Source organism: Natrix helvetica (genome assembly GCF_964273705.1).
Source record: "Natrix helvetica genome assembly, chromosome: 4".
Taxonomy (NCBI): Eukaryota; Metazoa; Chordata; class Lepidosauria; order Squamata; family Natricidae; genus Natrix; species Natrix helvetica.
Window position 1 is genome coordinate 164,897,221 of NC_138550.1, and position 27,997 is coordinate 164,925,217.

A 27,997-nucleotide genomic window follows, 5' to 3' on the forward strand; every position below is an offset into this window, starting at 1 on the left:
CCTAATCATCTTTGTTGCTCTTCTCTGCACTTTTTCTAGAGTCTCCACATCTTTTCTAAATCGTGGCAACCAAAACTGGATGAAGTATTTCAAGTGTGGCCTTACCAAGGCATTATAAATCACTTATGAAGATATTGAAAAATACTCGGCCTAAGATGGAATCTTGTATTCCGTTGCCTACTTCCCTCCATGTACATATAGTACCATTAAAGACTACTCATTGAGTGTGGTTTGTCATCCATCTTCACACCAATCTGCTTACCATAAAAGCACTAGTGACCTTAATTGACTTTTCACTTTTGTTTGAAGACTGTATGGAGGTTTCCGATGCATCCACAATAGTATTCCTTACAACGTTTCCATCTTGTACCACTATGAATTGGAAGCACAGGAAGCAGTCCACCTTTAGGGAGTGCTGAGGTTTAGACTAGACTATGTGGTCCTACAACTCTTATCAAGCCATGGTGGTGCAGTGGATAAAATGCAGTATTGCAGGCTACTTCTGCTGACTGCTGGCTGCCTTCAGTTCAGCAGTTCAAATCTCACCAGGCTCAAGGTTGACTCAGCCTTTCATCCTTCCAAGGTCAGTAAAATGAAGACCCAGGCTTTTGGGGGGGGCAATATGCTGACTCTGTAGACCACTTAGAAAGGGCTGTAAAGCATTGTGAAGTGGTATATAAGTCTAAATGCTATTGCTATCAAATCCTAATCTGCAATGACCCACAAATCTGCCCTTGCTTTTCTGGACAGAATAGAATAGAATAGAATAGAATAAAATAGAATAGAATAGAATAGAATAGAATAGAATAGAATAGAATAGAATAGAATAGAATAGAATAGAATAACAGGGTTTGAAGGGACCTTGGAGGTCTTCTAGTTGAACTCCCTGCTTTGGCAGGAAACCCCATACAATTTCAGACAAATCATTATCCAATCTCTTCTTTAAAACTTCCAGTATTGGAGCATTTGCAACTTCTGGAGGCAACTTCTGTTCCACTGATTGATTGTTCTAACTGTCAGGAAATTTCTCCTCAGTTCTAAGTTGCTTCTTTCCTTGATTAGTTTCCACCCATTGCTTCTTGTCCTACCCTCAGGCGCTTTGGAGAATAGTTTGACTCTCCCTTCTTTGTGGCAGCAACTGAGATATTGAAAGACTGCTATCATATTGCCCCTAGCCCTTCTTTTCATCAGATTAGACACACCCAGTTCCTGTAACCGTTCTTCATATGTTTTAGCCTCCAGCCCCCTAATCATCTTTGTTGCTCTTCTCTGCAGACTCTTTCTAGAGTCTCCACATCTTTTTTACATCGTGGCAACCAGAACTGGATGCAGTATGCCAAGTGTGGCCTTACCAAGACAGATGTGGTTATTTGTCAAAAACCTCTTATCCTGTCAAATGTTTGTCAGAAAGTTTGTGAAGATGTTCTTTCCCGGCCCTCTTTTCCTGCTGTCTTCTTCTCCATTCATGACCCACCTCTACACTCCTTATTTTTATTCTGGACAACCTTCTCTGGATGATATATCTGTTGTACTCCTTGATTATATTTGTCAGGTTACAGAGGGTAGAATTCTTCCAATAAATGTCTCCTAGCCTACCAAAATGGTCTATTTTGTTTTTTGGTTTGTCCTTTTTGTTTATCTTTCCCAGGTCAAGAAATTATACATATTTTATCACTGCAAAACAACATCCTTACTCACAACATATTAATAACTAGTCGATAGCCTGTTGTTGTCTGGGTATTTATTTATAAGGGGAAAATGTCCAGACCAAACGTAATTTCTAATGTTGGATGATTTTCCCTCTTACCAGAGGGAGCCCGCTTATAGAGCACTGTGAAGCCATTACCATGGCAACTCCAAGACGCTGTACAGTAGAAGCCATTTTATGGCAGTAGAGTAGAAGCCATTGAAAAGCACAACAGGCTGCATCTTAACAGAACACACACCCTGAGGGAGTGTTAGGGGTGTCTTACCCCCCACAGTATTTTTCTCCAGAGAGTAAATCATCTGTGTACTAAGTTTGGTTGAAATTACTTGAGGTGTTCCAGAGTTATGGCAGTACAGTAGAAGCCATTGAAAGGCATAACATACTGCATCTTAACAGAACAACCCCCCCCCCCAAGGGATGTTAGGGGTTTCCTACCCCCACAGTATTTTTCTCCAGAGAATAAGTCATCTGTGTATCAAGTTTGGTTGAAATTCCTCAAGGCGTTTCAGAAGTATGCTGGAACATACATACATACTGCCTTTTTATGTAGATATAAAAAAAGAAAGAAGATAGATATATAATGTCACCAACAGTACATCTGTAAAGAACCAACATGTCTAATAATTGGTTTTGTACACCAGGAAAAAACACAGCCATCTTTGTAATCTCATGAATAAGTAGAAAACAAGGCCAGTCAGGAAGCAGAAGAACCCAAGGGTTGAATGAGTTTGTTCTTGATCAAGATAACCGCAGCAAGAGTGTGATAAACACAACAGGAAGCCAAAGGAAATTATTAATTTCAATGGAAAAGAACATATGCAGCTCTGGGATGAATTGTGAAGCCCTTAACGTTTTCTCATATTGGTTATTTTCTAGCAAAACGTTTCATTATCAAACTAGGCAATATCATCAATGTATTTGAATGAGGGATTTGATGCCTGTTTATATACAGTATGTCAGGTCTGCAACCATCTTTTCTTTTGACTCTTTGGCCTGCCATGCTTTCTTTTATTCTACTATGCATTTTCTATTGCAAACTTTATATTGTAGCCATAACAACATTCTTTCTAGAAAGCCAAGGTCATCCTTTGTCTCTGCACCTCTGCACTTGACCAGAACTAGATGGGTGGAAGCTGCCAGCATAGCAGTGGGAGATTGGACCATGTGATGGACTTGTGGGTGTGGGGGCAAGATCTTGAACTTTCAATTAGGTGGAGAAAACTGGGAAGCTTTCAGATTCAGGTTTTCCCAGATGTGCCAACGTGGCTCTCTTAATAAATTGGAACTTTGAGCAATACTTTGCCTTGGACTCTGATTTACTTTCGGATGCCATTTGGAACCCTGACAAAGTAGATTGCCCTGCTGGCATTCATGGGGATGTTGGTTTTTTTGGCATAAAACATCTGCAAGCAAATAACCAAGCTCAGAGACCACCAAGGACTGCACAATGGGCAATTTCTCTAGGACCAAAGCTCCCTTAGATTCGGAGAAGATGGCATTTGTCCCTGAATCTGTCCAATAATAACAATAGGTGGAGGGAGGGGGAAGAGAGGAAGGGATGCTTTGTGATAAAACCAGGGCCGGGACACTTTTTTCTTTATAAGGCAATGAATGGGCCAGCTTCTATAAGCATCTACAGTTCTGTAACACTGGTTAAGACAGAAATTTAATCTAATTTTAGGGATGTGACCCTGAACCATCCTTTCTCAGAGCCTGCTGGAACAGCCTTTGAAAAGATTTGCAAATGGGCATACAGACCTCTGAAGGAATGTAGCTCTACAGCAGGGGTGAAATTCAACAGGTTCTGACAGGTTCTGGAGAACAGGTAGCAGAAATTTTGAGTAGTTTGGAGAACCAGCAAATACCACCTCTGGTTGGCCCCAGAGTGGGGAGAGAATGGGGATTTTGCAGTATCCTTTTCCTGCCATGTCCAGTAAGCCACACACACAGAATCGGTAGTAAAAAAAAAATGAATTTCACCACTGCTCTACGGTGAACAGACACAGTCATAGAGAAGCTCCATATTGATGTCCTGCAACAGATGTTGTTGATAGATGGAACCTGGAGGGAATATACTCTGTCAGATTTTAGTCAAGCAAAAAAAATTTTTTTTTTTTTAAAAAGAAAGTGATTCCCTAGGTGTCCAATTGTTGAGCCATAGAGGTATAGAATAGCAGAGTTGGAAGGGACCTTGGATGTCTTCTAATCCAACCCCTTGCTTAGGCAGAAAACCCTACACCACTTTAGGCAAATGGTTATCCAACATCTTCTTAAAAACTTCCAGTGTTGGAGCATTCACAACTACTGGAGGCAAGTTGTTCCACTGATGAATTGTTCTGTCAGAAAGTTCTAAGTTGCTCCTTAGTTCTAAGTTGCTTCTCTCCTTGATTAGTTTCCACCCATTGCTTCTTCTCCTGCCTTCAGGTGCTGTGGAGAATAGTTTGACTCCTAACAGGTGACAATTAACTTTTTCAGTTATGCCCAGAAGCCCAGTGGTAATCAGTACAACTCACAAGTTGGGTCAGATGGGCAAAATGAAAAATGCTTATGACCACTGAGGCTGCTGCATTCTGGACCAGCTGTAGCTCTCAATTCACTTCTAAGATAACCCCGTGTGTAATATTTTCTGTATCTTGAAAAACACCACAAGAATAAGGCTTCTTTTATACTTTCTTTGTGCCATGTGATTCTTTTCAACCCAATATATGTCCTTGAGAACATTTGGTGACATATAAGATGTATTCAGTCTTCTAATGGGCCTCACAACTGATAGAAAGCTATAAAATGTTTATTTAGCCATTCAATTGACTTTAAAATGTCATGCAAAAAGTTCAAAACATCACTAATATTTGCAAATAAAGGATGAAGCAGACTTTAAGGTTCAATTCCATGTCTTTCGTCATTCTTCCAGAAGTTATGAACCTACATGAGATTGGACAGCTTTTTTCTGTCTGATGCTTCTTGCTTTTCTTTCAAAGTTAGGACCTCTTTAAACATTTGTTTGCATACAATTTGTAGAAATGCTCTTTCAAAGTATATGTCAACATGTTAAGCAAGTTCCTCTTTTCTGTACCTGGGAAAGTGTTCCTGTTGATGAATAAATTCTCCTTGCTCACCACAGCTACATCAAATGCGCACCAGACTGGATTGTTCAAAGAAATCTAGTTACCTGGGCAGTTTTGGATTCTCAAAGAGACCTTCTCATCTTCAGCAAGGATTCTTGAACATCATCACCAGGTATGTCCACAGAAAAGATAGAACTTTCCTTGTGGTAACTATTGTATGGAAAGAATGCTTTCTTGGTTCAGGATGAGTCTCAAAAACTAAGTTCTCACAAATGTTTGAAGACTGTAGAAGTTCTGTTATATCTACTATAGTGTTACTTAGAGTGTTTTACAATACAATACAATAGCAGAGTTGGAAGGGACCTTGGAGGTCTTCTAGTCCAACCCCCTGCCTAGGCAGGAAACCTACACGGTTTCAGACAAATGGCTATGCTACATCTTCTTAAAGACTTCCAGTGTTGGGCCCATTCACAACTTCTGGAGGCAAACTGTTCCACTGATTAATTGTTCTAACTGTCAGGACATTTCTCCTCAGTTCTAAGTTGCTTCTCTCCTTGATTAGTTTCCACCCATTGCTTCTTGTTCTACCCTCAGGTGCCTTGGAGAATAGTTTGACTCCCTCTTCTTTGTGGCAAACCCTGAGATATTGGAACACTGCTATCATGTCTCCCCTAGTCCTTCTTTCTCTTAAACTAAACATACCCAGTTCCCCCAACTGTTCTTCATATGTTTTAGTCTCTTGTCCCCTAATCATCTTTGTTGCTCTTCTCTGCACTCTTTCTAGAGTCTCCACATCTTTTTTACATCGTGGCGACCAGAACTGAATGCAGTATTCCAAGTGTGGCCTTACCAAGGCATTATAAAGTGGTATTAACACTTCACGTGATCTTGATTCTATCCCTCTGTTGATGCAGCCTAGAACTGTGTTGGCTTTTTTGGCAGCTGCTGCACACGGCTGGCTCCTATTTAAATGGTTGTCCACTAGGACTCCAAGATCCCTTTCCCAGTTACTACTGTTGAGCAAGGTACCACCTATATTGTACCTGTGCATTTCGTTTTTCTTGCCTAAATGTAGACAATTTTGTTGCCTAAATGTTTTCTTCTTGTAATCCTGTGAATTATACACACAGAGCCAATCCTCCTTTAATGGGGACTCAAAATTGATAATGTCGTCCACAGCTCTTATCAATCCTAGTTTGCAGTGAACCACAAATCATCTCTTGCTGTTCTGGACAGATGTGATTATTTGTCCGGAATATTTTTTTATTGGTCAGAAAGGTTGTGAAGATGTCCTTTTCTGGTCCTCTTCTCCTACTGACTGTTTCCCCACTCATGACCTGCCTTTAAGCTCCCCCTTTTCATTTTGGCGAATCTTTTCTGGATACGTCTTGTATTGTGAAACTTCATTCCTTGATAATATTTTTTTTTTTTTTGCACATCGCAGACAGCAGAGTTATTTCAAGAATGGTCTCGTATCCCGCATAATGTTCTTGCCCTTTTTGTTGAGTTTGTTCGCTTTTTCCTACTGTTTGCCTCTTACATTCATTCCTTTCTCCAATTAAATAATTACCCATTTTATATCAGTGGAAAAATATGTCCTAACTTTTGAGCCATGCTACCACACAGATTAGTTTGGGGTCAGATATCATTTTAAGGTGGCTTCTATGGTGTTGTATACAATTGTGGTTTTACTGTAGCCTTTATTTTCTTTTATTATTTTGTTCTTTGGTTTGGTTTCCTTTGGTTTGGTTTAGTTTAGCTTCGGTTGATTACTTGAAGCAGAAAAGCAATATTTCCCCTTCCAGTTTCCCAAGATGTTAACTTACTTTTCTAAACAAAAGCAGAAGTCCCTTGTTAAACCTTCTTGAGAAACCAACCCACCAACTCTGCCCAGGAGTATTTAGACTTCTTTAATTCCACACACACGATGTGTGTGTGTGTGGGGGGGGCTCAGTGACTAAGATGCTGAGCTTGTCGATCAGAAAGGTTGGTGGTTTGAATCCCTAGCACCATATAACACAGTGAGCTCCCATTACTTGTCCCAGCTTCTGCCAACCTAGCCATTTGAAAGCATGTAAAAAATGCAAGTAGAAAAAATAGGAACCACCTTTGGTGGGAAGGTAACTACGTTCCATGTGCCTTCGGCGTTTAGTGATGTCGGCCATATGACCACAGAGACATCTTCAGACAGTGCTGGCTCTAAGGTTTTGAAATGGAGGTGAGCAGCGCACCCTAGAGTCGGTGACGAGTAGCACATATGTGCGAGGGGAACCTTTACCTTTAATTCCACAGCAGTGAGTGGAAGTGGCTGGTAAAGAACAAAATAAATTCCAAACAATTACCTCCAACTCTCTCAATTCCCTTACCCATCTCAGGAAAGGAAAATCTCCCTCCCATCGAGAAGAATTGTCTCCTTTTGCTGGGAACATTTGTTCTAATTTCAGGAGGATTCCAGCTAGAGTGAATATTTATTTTGATTAATAAAAAAATACAAATATTTCTTTAAAAAAAATCAGTAGCCAGTGATACCCCTGTCAACCACGAAGCTGACCTAACCGGAGCCATTTTGAGCCTTCTGTGTTGCCAGGAGCTGAGGGATAGGGAGGGGAGAATTGAGATAGCTGGGGTATTGTAGCCAAAACAGAGTACTTTCTCCTGGGAACCAAGGACATTTCCACAACTGTCTGGATAGAGGAGGAGTGAAGTTACCAGGCAACTGGATGGCACCCTGATTGGACCATGTCACTGATTGTTTGGAAAAGGGGGAACACTTTTTCTTTTAATTAGATAAAAATTGCGGGAACATTCAGAGTCAGTTTTCGGCAGATTGTGCCAATATGATATGTCCAATAAACCTGTTCTCTGAGGAACCTACCTGCCTCGGAGTTCTGTTTGCTATGGGTGTATTACTTGGAAGCCTGACAACACCTTTTTCATTTGTCGCTAACAATGTGAGAGTCCATATTAGTAGAAATGCTTAGTAGGGCAGAAATTAATCAGCTAGTGATTCCAAAGGATAACAGTTTTTCCTTCTGCAATGCTCATCTGTGAATGAATATAAATCAACTGGAACTTTATTAATCTGTTACGTATCATTTTAAAGAAAATAACTTAATCAAGAAAATATTCCAGTTATCAATTCCTAACCTATACAGGTCTTCCCATCAAAAATTACTTTCCTTAAATATTTTGATGGTAATATAATTGATATCATAAGGGAAGATCGTAATAATAAATAATAATAATAATAAATTTTATTTGTTAGCCGCACCCTCTCCTAAAGGACTCGGGGCGGCGTACAATAAAAGCACATAAAATATACAAATGAACAATACATATACAGATAAAAATAAACACATACACGTACGTACACATATACATGGAGGAGGTAACAAATATATAAAATAGAATTTAAAATTGACAATTTAAAACACCCTCAATTAAATTACAAGATTTAAAAAGCCCGTCAGGAGCGATAAGGTAAAACTATGGTTGAGCCAGGCCAGCTAATTGAAAGAGGTGGGTCTTGAGCTTTGCATGGAAGGAGCGGAGGTCAGAGGTAGTCCTAATATCAGGGGGGAGGTCATTCCACAGGGCTGGGCCCGTCACAGAGAAGGCTCTGCTCCTAGGCGTCGCCCCCCGACACTGTTTGGTAGATGGCACCTGGAGAAGTCTCTCTCTGTGCGAGCGAATTGGTCGTAGGGATGTATGGGGCAGGATGCGATCCCGCAGGTAACTAGGTCCTGTGCCATGGAGCGCTTTAAAGATCGTAATCAGAACCTTGAAACGCACCCGATAGACCACAGGAAGCCAGTGCAGCTCGCGCAGGAGAGGTGTCACATGGGAGTACCTTGTACTCCCCATAATCACCCGCACGGCCGCATTCTGGACCAACTGCAGTCTCCGAGTGCATCTCAAGGGAAGCCCTTAGACTTTTCAATAACAATTGATACTATCGCATATACATACTCAGGTCTATATGTACATGATTAAAATGATTATGATGATGTTTATATTTTAAAATTCTGGACACCTAGAAAACACCTTCCTTCCTTCCTTCCTTCCTTCCTTCCTTCCTTCCTTCCTTCCTTCCTTCCTTCCTTCCTTCCTGTGGTAGCACAGTGGCTAAAATGCAATTTTGCAGACTAACTCACTGCCAGCAGTTAGATCCTGACTGGCTCGAGGTCAATTCAATCTTCCGTTCTTCCAAGGTCAGAAAAATGGGGATCCACATTGTTGCGGGCAAGAGGCTGACTCTGTAAACTGCTTAGAGAGGGCTGTAAAAGCACTGTGAAGCGGTATATAAGTCTAAGTGCTATTGATATTGCCCTTCCTTCCTTCCTTCCTTCCTTCCTTCCTTCCTTCCTTCCTTCCTTCCTTCCTTCTTTCCTTCCTTCCCTCCTTCCCCTAGCCCTATTCCCATACATTCCACCATCCTCATTTCCTAATCCACTCTCCCTCCTTCTATCCTTTTCTCAAGTCCTTTCCCCTTCCCTCTCCTTTCCTTTTTTTCCTCTAGTCATGTTTCTCCTACATTCCGCTATCCCCATTTCCTATTCCTCCATCTCTTTCTCCCTCCCTCCCTTTCTTCCTTCCTTCCTTCCTTCTCCCCCTCCCTCCCAAATCCCCAATAACCCACATGGATAACTGGTTTAAAGTTTATCTTCTCCATCTTTTCTAACCATAGAAATGGATGGTTATATAATTGATATCATAATGGAAGATAGTATACTTTTCAATATCAATTGAATGTTTTAGAAGAATACAAATTATGAATAATAACTTTGTACAGCACTATTAAGTATACTTTAGAATAAAACTAGGAAGATCCATACTGTATTATATGCCATCAAAATGATTATAAGATCATCGTTTGTTTTCTTTCCACTTTTCACACAGTTCTCAGGGGAAGAAACCTACAGGAAGTCAAACTCCCCTGGAGAGGAACTGAGGTGAAGCAAGGATCCAGATTCATTCATTGCCCAGAACAATAGACATCAAAATGAAGATGATCCCAAACAATTTCAGTTTTGCTGAACACGATGGCACAATGGCCAGAAACCTAAGTGGCAGCATTTCTGCAACTGGAGAGCTGGAAAAAACATTCTCTTATTTAATCATTTTAATCTGCATTCCAGGGCTTTTGGGAAATGGAATTGTCATCAGAGTTTTGGGTTTCTGCTTGAAGAGGACTTCTTTCACTGTCTATATCCTCAATTTGGCTGTGGCTGATATTGGGAGTCTAATATTCCTTTTTCTGACCGGAATTTTGTCTCTGACTACTATGAATGTTCCCATGGCAATAACAATATGTTTCATATGCACTTACTGCACCGGTCAATTTCTTCTGACAATCATCAGTGTTGACCGGTGTTTGGCTCTCTTCTTCCCAATTTGGCATCGATGCAATCAGCCACCCTACCTCTCCACCGTACTCTGTGTCATTGCATGGATAGTTTCTATCCTTTTTGGTGGAATTCATTGCATTCTAAATCATTCAGTTACAGAAAGCCTATTCAAAGTCCTTCATATTTTCATATTTAGCTCGGTTGGCATTCTACTCATGCTGGTCTCCAGCCTGGCTCTCCTAATCAAAGGCTACCTTAAATCAAGAATGAAGAGGCGAGGGAAACTTCTCACCACCATTTTGCTTGCTTTATTTTTCTTCCTCGTCCTTTCTGTTCCGACAGTTGTCATTTATCTCATTGCATTTGGTTTCGGAAAGCATCATTTGAATTTGCTTTCATATACCTACTTATGTCCCTGTCTAAACAGCAGTGTCAACCCACTAATCTATTTTGTACTGGGGAGAAAGAAGGAGCATCATTCTCCATACGACCTAAAAACACATCTCCAAACACTTTTCAAAGAGGAAGAAGAGAGCAAAGAGCAATCAGGGATCTCGGTTGGTAGCCAGTTATGATGCCCTCACACAAGACTAGAAAAAAATTGCAATTTCATCTTTTTATAGCTCTCTGCCTGGATGTGACACTCAATCCAGACAAAAAACTGCTCTAGCAAATTCAGGATGACCAGAAATGTAATCCAATGGAAGTTAGAAAATTAGACTGTCACTTTCTCTGCCATAATAGTGGCTTCCAAGACCTTTCATTGACTCGGCAATGAAATTACACATGGGTTAAAAAGGGTTAAACTTTCATTGGATCTCAGTTATTATTCTGTAACAGCTGAATGGAATGATTCTCCCTATCTTCAAATTTCTGCACTTGCTCTTTGTTTATTTGCAAGGACAAATTAAAAAGTTTCAAACATGGTTTCAAATTCTTTGATGTTCCTAGCTATGTTATCCTCCTAATCAGTTACCCAAGGGACGCGGTTGCTCAGCAGCTAAGACACTGAGCTGGTCGATTGAAAGCTCAGCAGTTTAAATCCTTAGTGCCACATAACAATACAATACAATAGTAGAGTTGGAAGGGACCTTGGAGGTTTTCTAGTCTAACCCCCTGTCTAGGCAGGAAACCTTATACCGTTTCAGACAAATGGCTATCCAACATCTTCTTAAGGACTTCCAGCGTTGGGGCATTCACAACTTCTGGAGGCAACTTCTGTTCCACTGATTAATTGTTCTAACTGTCAGGAAGTTTCTCCTCAGTTCTAACTTGCTTCTCTCCCTGATTAGTTTCCACCCATTGCTTCTTGTTCTACCCTCAGGTGCCATGGAGAATAGTTTGACTCCCTCTTCTTTGTGGCAACCCCTGAGATATTGGAAGACTGCTATCATGTCTCCCCTAGTCCTTCTTTCTCTTAAGCTAGACATACCTAGGTCCTGCAACCGTTCTTCATATGTTTTAGTCTCCAGTCCCCTAATCATCTTTGTTGCTCTTCCCTGCACTCTTTCTAGAGTTTCCACATCTTTTCTACATCATGGCGACCAAAACTGAATGCCGTATTCCAAGCGTGGCCTTACCAAGGCATTATAAAGTGGTATTAACACTTCACATGATCTTGATTCTATCCCTTTGTTGATGCAGCCTAGAACTGTGTTGGCTTTTTTGGCAGCTGTTGCACACTGCTGGCTCATATTTAAATGGTTGTCCACTAGGACTCCAAGATCCCTTTCACAGTTACTACTACTGAGCAAGGTATCACCTATACTGTGGTGCATTTTGTTTTTCTTGCCTAAATGTAGAACCTTACTCTTTTCACCATTGAATTTCATTTTATTAGATATTGCCCAATGTTCAAGTTTGTCAAGATCCTTCTGTATCTTTAGCCTGTCTTCTGGAGTGTTGGCTATTCCTGCCAGCTAGGTGTCATCTGCAAATTTGATGAGTTCCCCATTTATTTCCTCATCCAAATCATGACAGGGTGGGCTCCCGTTACTTGTCCCAGCTTCTGCCATCTTAGAAGTTCAAAAATAGAAAAAAAGTAGAAAAATAGGGACCACTTTGCTGGGAAGTTAAAAGTGTTTCGTGTGCCTTTGGCGTTTAGTCATGATAGCCACATGACTACGGAGATGTCTTCGGACAGCGCTGGCTCTTCGGCTTTCAAAATGGAGATGAGGATTGCCCCCCAGAGTCAAGAATGACTAGCACATATGTGCGAGGGAAACCTTTACCTTTACTCAGTTACCCTGCAAAATTCATTTACCAATAAAAATTGATCCGTGACTCTGGTAAATTAATTCTGAGTTAGCATCCACTTGGCATCCATCTAATATACTGTATATGCTTCATTAATATGCCATGTATGTTTAATTACACATATTTCAATTTGGGGATACTGATTTTAATTTAGCTTTAATTATCTGTTATAGTAGTTTCTTCTTTCTATGTTTAACTATTGTTAGCCACTTGAACTGTGAATTAACAGAAAGGAAGGATATAAATTTAGCAAATACATTAATAATATTTCACTGTGTTGTGTAGAAATCTAGTGTTTTCCTATGGCCACTAAGAGGCACATTTTCCACAACTACCTTTCCCAAAGATTCATATAATGCTGCATTGTTCCCCTTTTCCTCTCTGCCTGCCAAATCATCCATTTCTTTGAAATTATTCTTCTATTACTCCTAATTTATGACTGAACTCTACTCTCAATTCTACTGTATGTTGATCACACATGCACAAATTGAACAGGAAGAACAAAGAAAAATGACCACAATCCTTTCTATTCTTTTTCAATAGAATTTTTTTTAAAAAGTTGCTTGACTTGCATTAAGATAGTCGCAAGGAAAGGATTTAAGATGAGAGGTGACATAAGTGTAGTATCTGAGATGCACAGACTTTGACCATGCAGATTCCCAGTTGGCCATAGTCAACTTCCAGTTATAAGTACATAGAAACATAAGTAGTGCCCCTTGGCCCAACTAGCCCAGCTATCTTTTTGACAATGGAGTTCAATCACGACAGATACAAAGTTGACTCAATCTTCCATCCTTCCGAGGTTGGTAAAATGAGCACCCAGATGGTTGGGGGCAATAGGCTAACTCTGTAAACTGTTTAAATAAGCTATAAATCACTGTGAAGTGGTATATAAGTATAAAGTGCTATTTATCATTTCCCAGGTAAAGACTGGCAATCTGGGAAGATTCCTGTTTTAAAAAAGTAGTTAGCCACACGTATGATATTTTCTATATCTTTAAAAGCATCACCAGGTTAAAGCTTATACATACATACATACATACATACATACATACGCACACACACACACACACACACACATCTTTTATATATTTTTATTTTTTAATTCATTGGTGGAAATACTCCTTTTCAACTCAATCTACTTTGTCAAGAACATATCCTGATATATAACATCCATTCAGTCTCCTAATGAACCTCACAACTAATAGAAAGCTACAAAAATATTTATTTATCCATTCAAATAACTGTAAAATTTAATGCAAAATTTCAAAAAATCACCAATATTTGCAGACCAAAGATGTGACACATCTTAGGTTCATTTTCAAGTGTGTTCTCATTCTTCCAGAAGTTAGGAACAGAGATGAAATTAGACAGAATTTCAGGGTGACATTTTTTTTTCCCTTCGAAGTTACGATTAAATCTTCAAATACTTGTTTCCGTAAAATGTGTCGAAAGACTTTCTCATTCGAAATAGATAAGAAAACGTTACACAAGTTCCCCTTTCCTGTCATTGGAAAAGTGTTTGCGAGGCTGAATAAATTCTGCTTGCTCACCGCATCCACATCAAATACAGATCAAACTGGATTCATCAAAGAAATGTAGCTTTCTGGGTTTTTTTTTTTTTTGAATTCTCACCTGTTGGTTCACACCAGGAATTCTTGCAAACCGTTACCAGATATGTCCATAGCAAAGGGAGAACCTTTCATCATGATGACTGTTATATACAAATAATTGTGTCCAAGTTGAGTAGTATGAGTTTCAGGAACTCATAGATGTTTTGAGACTGTGTGGATGTTTCTAATGCATTCAGTATAATGTGCCTTAGAGCAGAGTTCCCCACCTTTATGAGTTGGGGCCTCAGAGTGAGGGGGGAGAGGGGGGAAAGAGGAGATTATTTTGTGGCAGGGGCAAGCTCCCGCAACATTCATGGCAATGCTCACAAGAGTGGGGCTGTGCAAGCCCTCAAAAAGGCTCGCTCAAGTGGGACTGTGAGCACGCATGATAAGGCTCCCACAGTATTTCCTTCTTGTAACACTGTGAAGTATAAGCATAAGGCCAATCCTCTATTAATAAGGAGTCAAGCTTGACCATGTGGTCCCACTGGCCATATCAATCCTATTGTGACCCTCAATTCTGCTTTTGGTGTTCTGGACAGAGGTGGATATTTGTCAAGTATATCCTTTCCTTTCAAATGTTTGATAGAAAGGGTTTTTTTGTAATAAATTTTTATTTTATAACTTACAAAAATTCCAGTTTCAATTGAACAGGGTGCCATTTCGAAATAATAATCACCGTGTTTACAACAATTGCATTAATATCAATTATAACAATATTGTTAATCATACTAACCATAATATTTATTTAACCAAGTTAACATGCAGTACCTTCCTTATGAAGCACTGATCCTTCCAAAGTGTTAGAGGGTGCAGAGATGGACAAACTTACAAAAGAAATAAAAGAAAAGGAGGAAACAGAATATTATATGGTATGGAACAAGTGGTACAAATGGTTAGAGGACAGGGGTAAAGCTTAAGGAAAGACTAAATGAGGAAGACACAGGAGTTAGAAATTAGCAATGTATAGGTAGAGATGAACAAACATGTATAAATGGAAATGGTACATAATGAAGGATTGTAAATTAAAGACTGTATATAATAGTATGATATGTATAGACAAAGCAAAACCGAAATAAGGGAGGAGAAGTGTATTTACAATGCATGTATACTGAGGTGGAAATGTTGTCCAGAAGGAAATTGCAACACACACACACACACACACACACACACACACACACACATTTGTGTTGTGTTGTATTTGTGCTGATAAATAAATAAAGGGAGACTAGTATAGATCTATTTCAAGCTATTTAGCTCTCATCAGCTAGCCATACCCTTACTGGGATTCGAATATTTGGGCATACCAGGAGTTGTAACATAAATATACACACACACACATGCATGCGCACACACACACACGCACACACACGCACACACAAATATAGATTGAGAGATTGAGATAAGAGAGATGGAGATAAGAGAGAGAGAGAGATGGAGATAAGAGAGAGAGAAGGGGAGAGAGAGAGGAGGAGAGAGAGGGAAATGAGAGAGAGATTAAAGAGAGAGATGAGAAAGAGTGATGCAGATAAGAGAGAAAAAAAGAGAGCCAGAGAGATGGAAGGGTGTGCATAATCGCACTATCATGCCTACCATCCCAGTTCCAATAGATAGATAGATAGATAGACAGACAGACAGACAGACAGACAGACAGACAGATAGATAGATGATAGATAGGAGAGAAAGGGAGAAGGAGAGGGAGGGAGAGAGAGGGAGATCAGAGAGAGAGGGAGAGGAGGAGCGGGAGAGAGAGCTGAATTGGACTAATTAAAATCTGTCTCTCCCAAATTCCAGAATAACAGCGTTGGAAGGGATGTTGGAGGTCTTCTGGTCCAACCCAGAGGACCCTATGCTATCTCAGAGAAATGATTGTCCAATCTCATCAAAATATCCTTTCGGTGATTTTCCATTCCCTAACATTTCCTAGTTGATTTTCTATCCAGACCCAACTGAAGACAGGTCCACAAAAAGACATTGGAGTTTAACCACTCATCCACGACCTTCTGAATTTAACATATACATCCATTTTAGAGACGCAGATTAGGTCTTGAAGTTATCACCACCACCACCCAAAAAAAAAAAACCAACCAAAGAGCTTAAAATGAAAGGAGGAATTTAAAAAAAAATCCAACGGAATAAAATGTTTGTTTGTTTATTTAGAGTTTCAAATTGGCCAAGGGCCAAAGCTTTCTAGGTGGCTTCCAATCAAACTACTTTTTTTAAAAAAAGAACAACAATGCCTTGTAGAATAAAAGCAATAAAGTGCAAAGAAGAAGAAAAAAAACATGCGAACTGGGCAATTTTCAGGCCAGTCGTTCAAAATCAAAGTCAAAACCAATTTAAAAAAAACAAAAAACCAGGAAAATATTAAAATGTTCATCTGATTGCGTAAACGACGCCAATGCGTGCTTCTCTCTAGGGAGGAAACTCGGTTAACTGGGCGAAAAAAGTTCTCCTTGGAAGAAAGAAGGGCAAAAGGAAGAGAGAGAGAGAGAGAGAGAATAGATCAGGAACGTAAATTCCCCCTTTTTTGGTTTGTAAACATCCATTTCGGCTCCCGATATCCGCCCTACGCGATGCGAAAATTCAGCCAGGGTTTTATGTCGTTTATATTCCTTTCCTCCCACACAAAACGATCCCAGGACGATGGTTTATTATTATAGCCGTTGCTCCAAAAAATGTTTTTTTTTTCAAAGAAACACCTCCCCCCCAAAAAATAAACTCCAGTTGCCTCTTGGAAAAAGGACCTTTGGCACAACCAGGGGGTTGGACTAGATGACCTCCAAGACGCCTTCCAACTCTGTTACTGTTACGTCCTGGATGACGGAGAATCTCCATAGACATAAGGATGTTGCTGTTAATAATCCACAGAATTTGTTTTGTCTCCTTCACCTTGGACATCTCTGGCTTCAATCCCGTTAGCTGGTGGCCCTCCAAATCTCTCGTCCAGAAGGGCGATGGGGGTTTTCCAAAGCCCCCCCGGAAAGGTTGTCCGTTTGGCCAGCCCGAAAGCGCCGCATCCGAGCGTCTTTCCCAACGCGGCGGTCCTAATTTCCAGGCTCCCCCCGCGACGGTCTCCCGAGATGCAGCCGCGAAAGCTGCGCTCCGAAGTGGCGAAGGAGGAACCGGAGCTGGGTTATAAGGGTAGACATCCAGCCCAGCCTCCCTTTGAGCCAGCCAAGCGATAGTGAGCTTTGCACGGCTGCGTCACTTGCACGCCTACTGGGACCCACCCTTTTCTCCTGCCCGCCAGGCTTCCGATCCCGTAAACATTGAAAAGGAGGGTTTGACTCCGCCCGGTCGGAGAAGCGCTTTGGGTGACTCGAAGGTTTTTTTCCAAAAGGGAATTGAAATTGCAATGCCCCCTGCAGGGGGGGACAAAGGGGGGGGGGAGAGAAAAAGAAAGAAGGATGCCGATCGCAAGGTTTATTCTGCCATTTAATAAGAGAAAGAGAGAAGGACGGGGAGGGACAGAGAGGGACAGGGAGAGAGGGAGGGAAGGAGGGAGTGAGAGAGGGGGGGAGGGAGGGACAAAGAGGGAGAGAGAAGAGGGACAGGGAGGGGGAGAGAGGGAGGGACAGGGACAGGGACAGGAGGAGGGAGAGAGAGAGGGACAGGGAGGGAGAGAGGACAGAGACGAAGGGAGAGAAAAGTGAGAGAGAGAGACAGAAAGGGAGGGGGAGGGAGGGAGAAAGAGTGGGACAGGGAGGGAGAGAGGGAGGGAGAGAGAAAGTTAGTGAGACGGACAGAAAGGGAGGGAGGGAGGGAGGGAGGGAGGGAGGGAGAGAGAGAGAGAGAGAGAGAGAGAGAGAGAGAGAGAGAGAGAGAGAGAGAGAGAGAGAGTCATAACCCCGCCCAGTCTCCACTCCTTCATTTACTCCTATAAATGAATAAAGGAACGTAAATCAAAAATATATTTCCAAAATATATTGGAAAGAGAGCTTGCCTGGGTAATTTCATTTTCAACATGAACACATAGACAGTTCCGAATCCCGTCTGTGGAGGCAATCTAGGTTTGTCCACTAGTGCAAACAGTCAACATTTCCAGGATTTTTTTTTAATGGGTGGGATCCACAGGAATGTTGTAGAAAGTCTCAAATCCCTCTGCAGCCAGCTCTTTTCAATTAGAAATTAATCAGTTGTTTGGCAAGGAACCTCGTGGAGCATCTTTCCTCTGCTCTGCTCTTTACTCCCTGAGTTCCCGGGTTTGGAAGTCATACCTCCCTGTCCTGGCCACTGCTTTTGCTCTCTAGCCCCATCTAGTGGCCTGAGGGAGAAATATGCCCCAACATATGATCTTTACATACTGTTGTTGCTCTCTCGCCCCATCTAGTGGTTGGAGAGACAAATACCGATTATATTGTTTGAAACTGACCCAACCCATTCTTCCTAGGCTGAGAAAGCTTAATCAGATGAGTTATCTTTCCTATCTGAAGGCAAATATAAGGATCTAATATGGGTCAGTCTTTAGGACCAGAGGTTTAGTTTCCTCTCCTTCTTCGCTTTGGGATTGAACTCAAAAGTGAGAAAACGGAGACCCTTTGAAGATGATTCTACAGAGAGAGTCAAGTCATTCCTATCCAGGCCTTTCAATCCCTACTAACCAAGTAAGTGGAAGGCCTCCAGGTTCCATTCATGAGAAGTTCATTGAAATCCTCTTCTTTCTGGGCAAAACGTTGAAAGTATTTCTTCTTCAGAATTAATGATAAATGTTTGAAAAGAAATAAAGGTAAAGGTTCCCCTTGCACATATGTGCTAGTCGTTCCTGACTCTAGGGGGCGGTACTCAACTCTGTTTCAAAGCAGAAGAGCCATCACTGTCCAAAGATGTCTCTGTGGTCATGTGGCTGGTATGACTAAATTCTGGAGGCGCACAAAATGCTGTTACCTTCCCACCCAAGGTGGTTCCTATTTTTCTACTTGCATTTTTTACGTGCTTTCGAACTGCTAGGTTGGCAGAAGCTGGGACAAGTAATGGGAGCTCACTCTGTTATGCGGTGCTAGGGATTCAAACCACTGAACTGCCAACCTTTCTGATTGACAAGCTCAGCATCTTAGCCACTGAGCCACCACCACACACACACACACACACACACACACACACACAAACCACGTGTGTGGATTTAAAGAAGTCTAAATACTCCTTGGCAGAGTTGATAGGGTGGTAGAGTTGGTGGGTTGGTTTCTCAAAAAGATTTAACAAGGGACTTCTGCTTTTGTTTAGAAAAGTAAGTTAACATCTTGGACAACTGGAAGGGGAAATATTGCTTTTCTGCTTCAAGTAATCAAACTAAACTAAACTAAACTAAACTATTTTGTTCCTATTTTTGGTTCCTATTTTTCTACTTGCATTTTTTATGTGATTTTGAACTGCTAGGTTGGCAGAAGCTGGGATAAGTGATGGGAGCTCACACCGTTACATGGCATTAGGGATTCAAACCGCCGAACTGCCAACCTTTCTGATCAACAAGCTCAGCATCTTAGCCACTGCGCCCCTTTGGAAGGAAATACAGGAAGATTCTTGTGGATCCCTTACATGTGGTGGGTTGTGCATAGTCATTGGAGGGACAGGATTGTTGCAAAGAAGCTAAAAGGCAAACCAGCCTTGGATTCTTAGTGTGCATGAAGAGATCCAGAATAGACTCTCCCTTACATAGTCTAATAGTTATGCAGAGTACACTTTAGTTTGGCAAGATTCCTGTCTATGGGTGAGCAACAGTAAAGAAACTATTATGAATATTCTATTTCATTCTTGGCTCCTTGTTCCTGACACTACATTTGTTTAAAAGGATATCAAAGGTTGTTAGTTGCGAAGTTGTGTCTGACCCATCGCGGCCCCATGGACAACATCTCTCCAGGCCTTCCTGACCTCTACCATCTTCTGAAGTCAATTTAAGCTCACACCGACTGCTTCAGTGACTCCATCCAGCCACCTCATTCTCTGTTGTTCCCTTCTTCTTTTGCCCTCAATCTTTCCCAGCATGAGGCTCTTCTCCAGTGAGTCCTTCCTTCTCATTAGGTGGCCAAAGTATTTGAGTTTCCTCTTCATGATCTGGTCTTCCAAAGAGCAGTCAGGGTTGATCTCCTCTAGGACAAACCGGTTGGGTGGCCTTGCAGTCCATGGGACTCACGGGAGTCTTCTCCAGCACCAGAGTTCAAAGGCCTCCATTCTTTGGCGTTCAGCCTTTCTTATGGTCCAACCTTCACAACCATCCATTGCAACTGGGAAAACCATAGCCTTGACTATACGAACTTTTTTGGCAGGGTATCAAAGGTAAATAAATAGAAAGAGACCCTCCAGTATCTTCACTGTAAGGCATAGGTCACTGTAAGACATATTGCTACTTTCAGGAAAAAAAGTTGTTCAACATTTGGACTCTTTGGTTAAACCAATCAGAACAAAAAGTGCATTTGGTCAAAAATGTACAGGAAACAGCAACATTTGCACACAAGACAAAATGGGCAAAACAGTGGAGCTTCCTCTGCACTGTTTGCACTGTTTCCTGGAGTCATTTGCTTAACAAGCCACTCAGAGTCACTTTAATGGTGATATAGGACAGCATAGAGAGGGACGTGGTGGCTCGGTGGCTAAGATGCTGAACTTGTCGATCAGAAAGGTTGGCAATTTGGTGGTTCAAATCCTTAGCACCGGGTAATGGAGTGAGCTCCCTTTACTTGTCCCAGCTTCTGCCAACTTAGCAGTTCGAAAGCATGGAAAAATGCAAGTAGAAAAATAGGAACCACCTTTGGTGGGAAGATAGCAGCATTCCGTGCGCCTTCAGCATTGAGTCATGCCGGTCATATGACCATGGAGACGTCTTCAGACAGCACTGGCTCTTCAGCTTTGAAACGGAGATGAGCACTGCCCCCTAGAGTCAGGAACGACTAGCACATATGCGCGAGGGGAACCTTTACTTTTACCCAGGCAGCATGCAAACTTAATAAATAATAAATAAAATTGCTGTCACACTTAACAATTGCTGCCATAAGATGTTCTTTGATTTCAAGGGTCCTGGACTTCAAGAATTTGATGTCCAGAATAGGCTGCTTCTCTATCAAGTGTTGTTTGGTTGTTCCTTCTTTCAAAATATGATTGCATCTTTAACCACTTCTTTTGCATATTGTGGGTGATAACATTTAAACATGCAGGATTCAGAGAAGAATACCGCACAGGTTTTCTGAGAAAGTTTGCAGCTTGTTCCAGCTCAATTCTCCTTTACGACTGTATTTGCATCAAGTGCAAACCAAAGAGATTCATTGAAAAAGATCTCGTCCTTAGATTCTGGAAAAGACCTGGCAGTCCTTCTGGAGATTCTTCCTATCATTACCAGGTATGGCTACAATAAAGACAGAGCTGGTGCTGTGGTAATTTGTTATTTCCAAAATGCTCCGTTTTGGGTCCAGGCTAAGATTTGAGGAACATTTGGGGTGTTTTCAGCTAATTCCACAGGATCGTCTGATGGAGCTCACTTTACTGTAGATCTGCAGGAAAAACAGTTGCTACCGATCTGCCTTCCATTGAGGACTTGTATATTACACGAGTCGAAAAGAGGGCTGTGAAAATATTTACAGACCCCTCGCATCCTGGACATAAATTGTTTCAACTCCTACCCTCAAAACAACACTCTAGAGCACTGCGCACCAGAACAACTAGACATAAGGACAGTTTTTTCCCACATGCCATCACTCTGCTAAACAACTAATTCCCACAGCACTGTCAAACTATTTACTAAGACTGTATTACTATTCTTCTTCTCATCCTTCCTAGTACCTATCTCCTTGCTTGTATCTTTATGGTTTATATTGTTTTATTTTGTTTCCTAGTCTGATTTTGATTGCTTATTTAGTATCCCATGACTATCACTAAGTGTTGTATCTTATGATTCACGATGAATGTATTTATGACTATGATCAAAATTTATCACATACCTTTTATGCACACTGAGAGCTTATGCACCAAAGACAAATTCCTTATGTGTCCAATCACACTTGGCCAATAAAGAATTCTATTCTATTCTATTCTATTCTATTCTATTCTATTCTATTCTATTCTATTTTCTATTCTATTCTATTCTATTCTATTCTATTCTATTCTATTCTATTCCATTCCATTCCATTCTATTCTATTCTATTCTATTTTATTCTATTATTTCTATTCCTATTCCTATTCCTATTGAATTCTATTCTATTCTATTCAGTTCTGTTTTATTCTATTCTATTCTGAGAACTGAAGATTTTCAAAGAAAACATAAAGAAAATGCAGTTGACTTTTGGGACAATCCTGATTTGGATGATTAAGAATCTCCATAGACATTAAACTCAATTTCACAGCAACATTTTCCAGACTGGTGTCACACAAGTCTCCTCATCTCTGACTCCAAGAAACCTTAATAGGTTTTTACGAGTTCTTTTCTCATGTTATGAATTGTTATTAATTGAGAAACTGCCCCATTTTTTGAAGGTTTTTCCTCATTTTCAACAATGTCTTTCTTAGGGTTACTGTAACGTATCCCTTGATCTATTGATTGAATTTGGACTGTAAATACATTTTATTGGGCCATTGGAAGCTAGGAAGGGCCACGCCTGTTTTGTGTGGACGGCAAACCAATAATGCCTTGGAATTCTCCAAGGATACAATTTCTTCCAGGCATTTCGACAATCAGAGGAACAGTCACATTTGCTTTCTATTAATAATTATTTTTATTTATTTACTTATTTTGTCAAGCATGAATGAGATAACAGATATAACTATAAACATGATGATGAATACAAGAAATGGATACGAATAAGTGGGGACAGTAGGGCAGGGACAGTAGTTGCTGGTGGGCTTATGCAATCCCCTTACAGACCTCTTAGGAATGGGGTGGGGTTGACAGTAGACAGTTCAAGGTTAGAGTTTTGGGGTTTTGAGGATATAACAACAGTCAGGTAACACATCCCAGGCATTGACCACTCTGTTGCTGAAGTCGTATTTTCTGCAATCGAGCTTGGAGCACTTTAGCATAAGTTTGTATCTATTGTGTGTCGTTGTGGTTTAAATCCCTTTAAATTACAGGGTCCCAGGTGGTCCACCTTCTCCACGGACGTGAACTCTTCTAAGTAAGCAAACAACACTTTTTGCACAATGTTGCAGCCATCGAATTACTCACTAGGTATGAACATCATGAAAGCTATATTATCTGTACATTTTCTTTCCTTTGTGGGTGCTACTGATAAGGAAAACCTCAAGGGTTCATAATGCTTCGTGAGCTTATTTCAAAATTGAAACGCTATCACCGAATCATGAGTTCCTGTCGTCCCCTCCCTTTTTGAGGTTGGGGATTGCATGGGCATTTTGAAAACATTCAGTGGGTGAATTCACAATTATGGTCTCTGATGTAATTATTCATAAACTAAGTCTTATGGAGAATTTAAGAATATCGAAACACTGGCACCTGTCCCTTCCTGCAGGCCACATCCTCCCAGAATTATTCTTCGGAAGGACACAAGGAATGAAGTCAACCCAGGGGTGAAATCCAGCAGGTTCTGACAGGTTCTGCAAACTGGTGGTGGAAATTTTGAGTAGTTTGGAGAACCGGCAAATGCCACCTCTGGCTGTCCCCAGAGTGGGGTGGGAATGGAGATTTTGCAGTATCCTTCCCCTGCCACGCCCACCAAGCCACACCACGCCCACCAAGCCACCCCCCACAGAACCGGTAGTAAAAAAAATTGAATTTCACCACTGGGTCAACCAATTTGTTCTCCTTTAATTAGGGGAAAAATGATTAGAGGCCCAAAAGCATTTCTGAAAATGAAGGAAAAACAAGTGAAGGCAGGGGTATAGTTTCCTTTTCAAAATAGTTTCCTTTTCAAAATGACCTAGTTATTTGCGGGATCGTATCCTGCCCCATACATCCCTTCGGCCGATTCGCTCTCACAGAGAGGGACTCCTCCGGGTGCCGTCCACTAGGCAATGCCAGCGGGCGACGCCCAGGAGTAGGGCCTTCTCTGTGATGGGCCCGACCCTTTGGAATGACCTCCCCCCAGATATTAGGACTACCACCAACCTCCGCTCCTTCCGTAAGAAACTAAAGACCCACCTGTTCAATCTAGCCGGCCTGGCCTAATTCCTAATTCCCAATTTTAGTTCCTCAAGCCTGCATTTCTTAAATTTTCTAGGGGTATACTTTTAGTTGTTTTTAATTCAATTTTTAATTTTTACTTTTTGTACAGTTGTATGAGGTTTAATTCATTTTTAAGGGTATAGGATATTCGTCTTTTGTATTCGTTTTAATGACACACCTGTACACCGCCCCGAGTCCCTTCGGGGAGAGGGGGCGGTCTAGAAATACTGAAAATAAATAAATAAATAAATAAAAATGAGCATTTTTGAAAAAATAATTATCTAAATAATTCTGGGGCAACTTATAGCAGTGTTTCTCAACCTTCCCAATGCAGAAACCCTTTAATACAGTTTCTCATGTTGTGGTCACCCCCAACCATAAAATTGGTGTCTCGGTTCCTAAGACCATCGAAAATATGTGTTTTCCGATGGTCTTAGGTGACCCCTGTGAAAGGGTCGTTCGATACCCACAGGTTGAGAACCACTGGCTTAGAGGATCACAAAGACTGATTATTGGCTAATAATCATCTGGGAAATGACGGGGGGGGGGGGAAACCTTCTGGATATTATATTATTTATACATTCACAGACTCCCATTCAGAAAGAAACAACTCTGTATGAAATGAGTTTCTTAAAGCACATTAGCATTTTTGCTGTCTGTTGTTATTGATCAAAATAATGGCTTACTATAATTGATTCCTTAGGTAATGCATCAATCCCAATAGAAAAAAATAGTCCAGGAATTTGGCAGAGATTCCACGTGTAAGTATAGTATGATACAAAATATTTTATTTTCAGGGATGGAGTTGTTTTAAAATCCAGTTGCTTTAAAATATTCCAAAAGGAAAATTGCTTTGGTGCTCTGCCCATTGGCGACTGCTGGAACAGTATCCCCTTATTTTGAAGGGAATCTTCTGTGGTGGAGGTTGCTCAACTCTCCATACGAGCTCTTTACATAATCAGGAGAACATTCCAGCTTTGTTGGTCTTTGCTGAAATCCACGGGACTTTCATGATCATAAGACAACTGTCACATATAGGGGTCCACCTACAGTCCCACAATCTTTTTTTTTCTTTCCTTGGGAAATAGATCAAGAACCTCAGATTCTCCAGAATCTTTGAATATAACTTTCTCTAGCCTACAGTTACTAGACATCTGTCATAAAGGTGGACATGTGCTATTTGTTGTCCTTAATTCCTCCATCTGACAGATGTAGCTTCAAATTGCCTGACTTTCTGAAAATCGAAGTGAGCAGATTTTCTTCAATAAACGTTAACTGTACTTATTACAGTTAACAAACTGACTGAAACTGACTAGCTCTTAATCAATTGCACTCTGAAAGCTAACTGCTAGAAAATCCAGCTCAAAGTGCCTTTCCCATTGGGTCCTGTTGGCACACTTGCAGTCCTTTATTCTCTACTGAATGTAAATATGAAACACTTCATGTGTTACTATTCAATTCTTTGTGTTGCCCTTTGCCTGTTCAAATACCAGGTAACCCCACTCTGCCCTCAAACAATACAATACAATACAATAGTAGAGTTGGAAGGGACCTTGGAGGTCTTCTAGTCCAACCCCCTGCCTAGGCAGGAAACCCTATACCATTTCAGACAAATGACTAATTGGTGGCACTTCTACTGAACTACACTTTGAGAGATTTTGCATAGAAGCTTTGGTCACTACTGAATGTAGCAATTCTCCAATCTTGGAAGAAACTTTAATTTTAGAACTGTAATTAACATCAGGTGGTCAAACAGCAGATATGTGTTGATATGTGTAAGTTAAAAAGTGTATGCATGTGTGTGTGTGTGTGTGTGTGTGTGTGTGTGTTGTGGGAAGAAAAATCCACCTGTTCCAAAGGACCCTGAAAATAAAATGGAGGTTGGCTAATTGGAAAGAAGGATTTGGTTTCCAGAAGCTTCAGTGACAGCAGCCATGTTTCTCAGATCGCTCGCAAAATGGTTGAGTGAGCGAATGGATAGGGGACTGGTTAAGACTCTCCAAGGGGTTGTGGAATGAATCTTGTGTCTTTTGCTATTCTAATGGTTGTGGGTTAATCCTATTACATCCTAAAGGTCCTGCCCTGTCCTTAGAATTTGGGTGGGGAGATGTAAATTAATCCCATCAGCTCCAGAGTTGTGACTGAAGGTGTTCTGTTTATGCATGGAGTGTCCCAGTCTTTCTGCATGAATACAAAATCTGCATCCCAAAAGGCCAGGCTCTTCTCCTTGAGACTGTTTGCCTAGGCAAGAAGACTGTGGCCATGTTCCCTCTTTAAGAAGTTGTCTCTCCATTTCTCCTTTGAGAAAACATAGAATAGAATAACAGAGTTGGAAGGGACATTGGGGGTCTTCTAGTCCAACCCCCTGCCTAGGCAGGAAACCCTACACCACTTCAGACAAATGGTTATCCAACATCTTCTTAAAGACTTCCAGTGTTGGAGCATTCACAACTTCTGGAGGCAGGTTGTTCCACTGATTAATTGTTCTAATTGTCAGGAAATTTCTCCTTAGTTCTAGGTTGCTTCTCTCCATGATTAGTTTCCACCCATTGCTTCTTGTCCTGAACTCAAGTGTTCTGGAAAATAGCTTGAACCCACTCTTCTTTGTGGCAGCCCCTGAGATATTGGAAGACTGCTATCATGTCTTCCCTAGTCCTTCTAGACCCAGTTCCTGAAACCATTCTTCATATGTTCTAGCCTCCAGTTCCCTAATCATATTCTGCCTCTTTTTAATATTAAAAATAGATTATATTTTAATCTGGGAAGAGGGTGGGCCTTCCTACAATATGTATGTATTTTACTGTGATTCTCTTTCTGTCTCCTTTTGTTATTAGGATACAGGAGGAATCTATTTTTGGAATTTCGGCGAGTGGTTATGAACCTGATGACCTTCTCTTCAATAGTACTGGAATTACTCCAAATGTTTCTAAAATAGCAGAAAATTTTTCTTCCCCTTATGATCAACGGTTTGATAATTTTACATGTAATCTTCTCAATGGTTTCACTGCCCTAATTTGCATTTTAGGCCTGGTGGGAAATGGAATGACAATGTATCTCCTGGGCTACTCCATTAAGAGGAATCCTTTCACCACTTTCATCCTGAATCTCTCAGTCGCTGATTTTGGGGTCCTCACATCCCTCATTAGTGCAGCTATATTTATGTCGGTGTTTACTCTGAGTGACAGGACATACATCGCCGATGCCTTTTTCTTCTTACTTTTTGAGTTCTTTTTCTTCACCTATTCTGCCAGCCAGTTTCTGCTGACGGCCATCAGCCTGGACAGGTGTGTGGCTGTCCTTTTCCCTCTCTGGCATCGGTGCCATCGCCCTCCATATTTGCCCACTCTAATTTGTGGCCTCATCTGGATCCTCTCCTACCTGCTCTCTGCCGTGCACTTCATTCTCCATCAGACCAGGACCACTGGAAATTCACCTTTGGTTCACCAGCTGATTGTCAATGGTTTACTTTGTACTCCTCTCATGGTTGTGTCTACTGTGACTCTCTCGATTTCTATAAGGTCTAAAATACAACGTAATCAAAGGAAACTTCTCACCACCATCTTTCTGGCTCTCCTTTTTTTCCTCCTTTTTTCTCTCCCAATGAATGTCTTTTACGCCATTGAGTATTTTGGTAGATATAATCTCCTCCTCATGACCATTGGGATGGGATGTGCCACTCTCAACAGCAGCATCAACCCACTCCTTTATTACTTAGTGGGGAGGAAGAAGAGGGGAAAGGATCAGCCCAGAGCATCTTACAAGGTGGCTCTGCAAAGAGTCTTCAAGGATGAGCAGAGAAGCCCAGAAGAGCAGGCAACCACGAAGGAAAGCCAGTTGTGAAGTGTCATAAATATTCCATATTGCTGTTTAACACAAAATGCAACCTTTTTGATCTTGAAAAATTT

At 41.0% G+C, this 27,997-nt stretch overlaps 2 protein-coding genes across 2 annotated transcripts; both read left to right on the forward strand.

Moving 5' to 3' along the window:
• The first annotated feature begins 9,761 nt into the window (after positions 1–9,761).
• On the forward strand, positions 9,762–11,042 carry LOC309391989 (proto-oncogene Mas-like). Its single transcript, XM_081952860.1, has one exon. It carries the CDS (start codon positions 9,776–9,778, stop codon positions 10,694–10,696), a length of 921 nt encoding a protein of 306 aa, XP_081808986.1. The 5' UTR covers positions 9,762–9,775; the 3' UTR covers positions 10,697–11,042.
• A 5,905-nt stretch (positions 11,043–16,947) lies between these two features.
• Positions 16,948–27,932, forward strand: LOC309391654 (proto-oncogene Mas-like; the record flags this gene model as incomplete). Its single annotated transcript, XM_081952320.1, has 3 exons — positions 16,948–17,177; positions 21,228–21,320; positions 26,927–27,932. The coding sequence occupies 3 exons, from the start codon at positions 16,948–16,950 to the stop codon at positions 27,930–27,932; spliced, it is 1,329 nt and encodes a 442-aa protein (XP_081808446.1).
• Positions 27,933–27,997: the final 65 nt, after the last annotated feature.

Bases quoted from the DNA above. Each gene is read 5' to 3' on its own strand.
- LOC309391989 (XM_081952860.1), top strand. From the start codon at position 9,776: ATGAAGATGATCCCAAACAATTTCAGTTTTGCTGAACACGATGGCACA.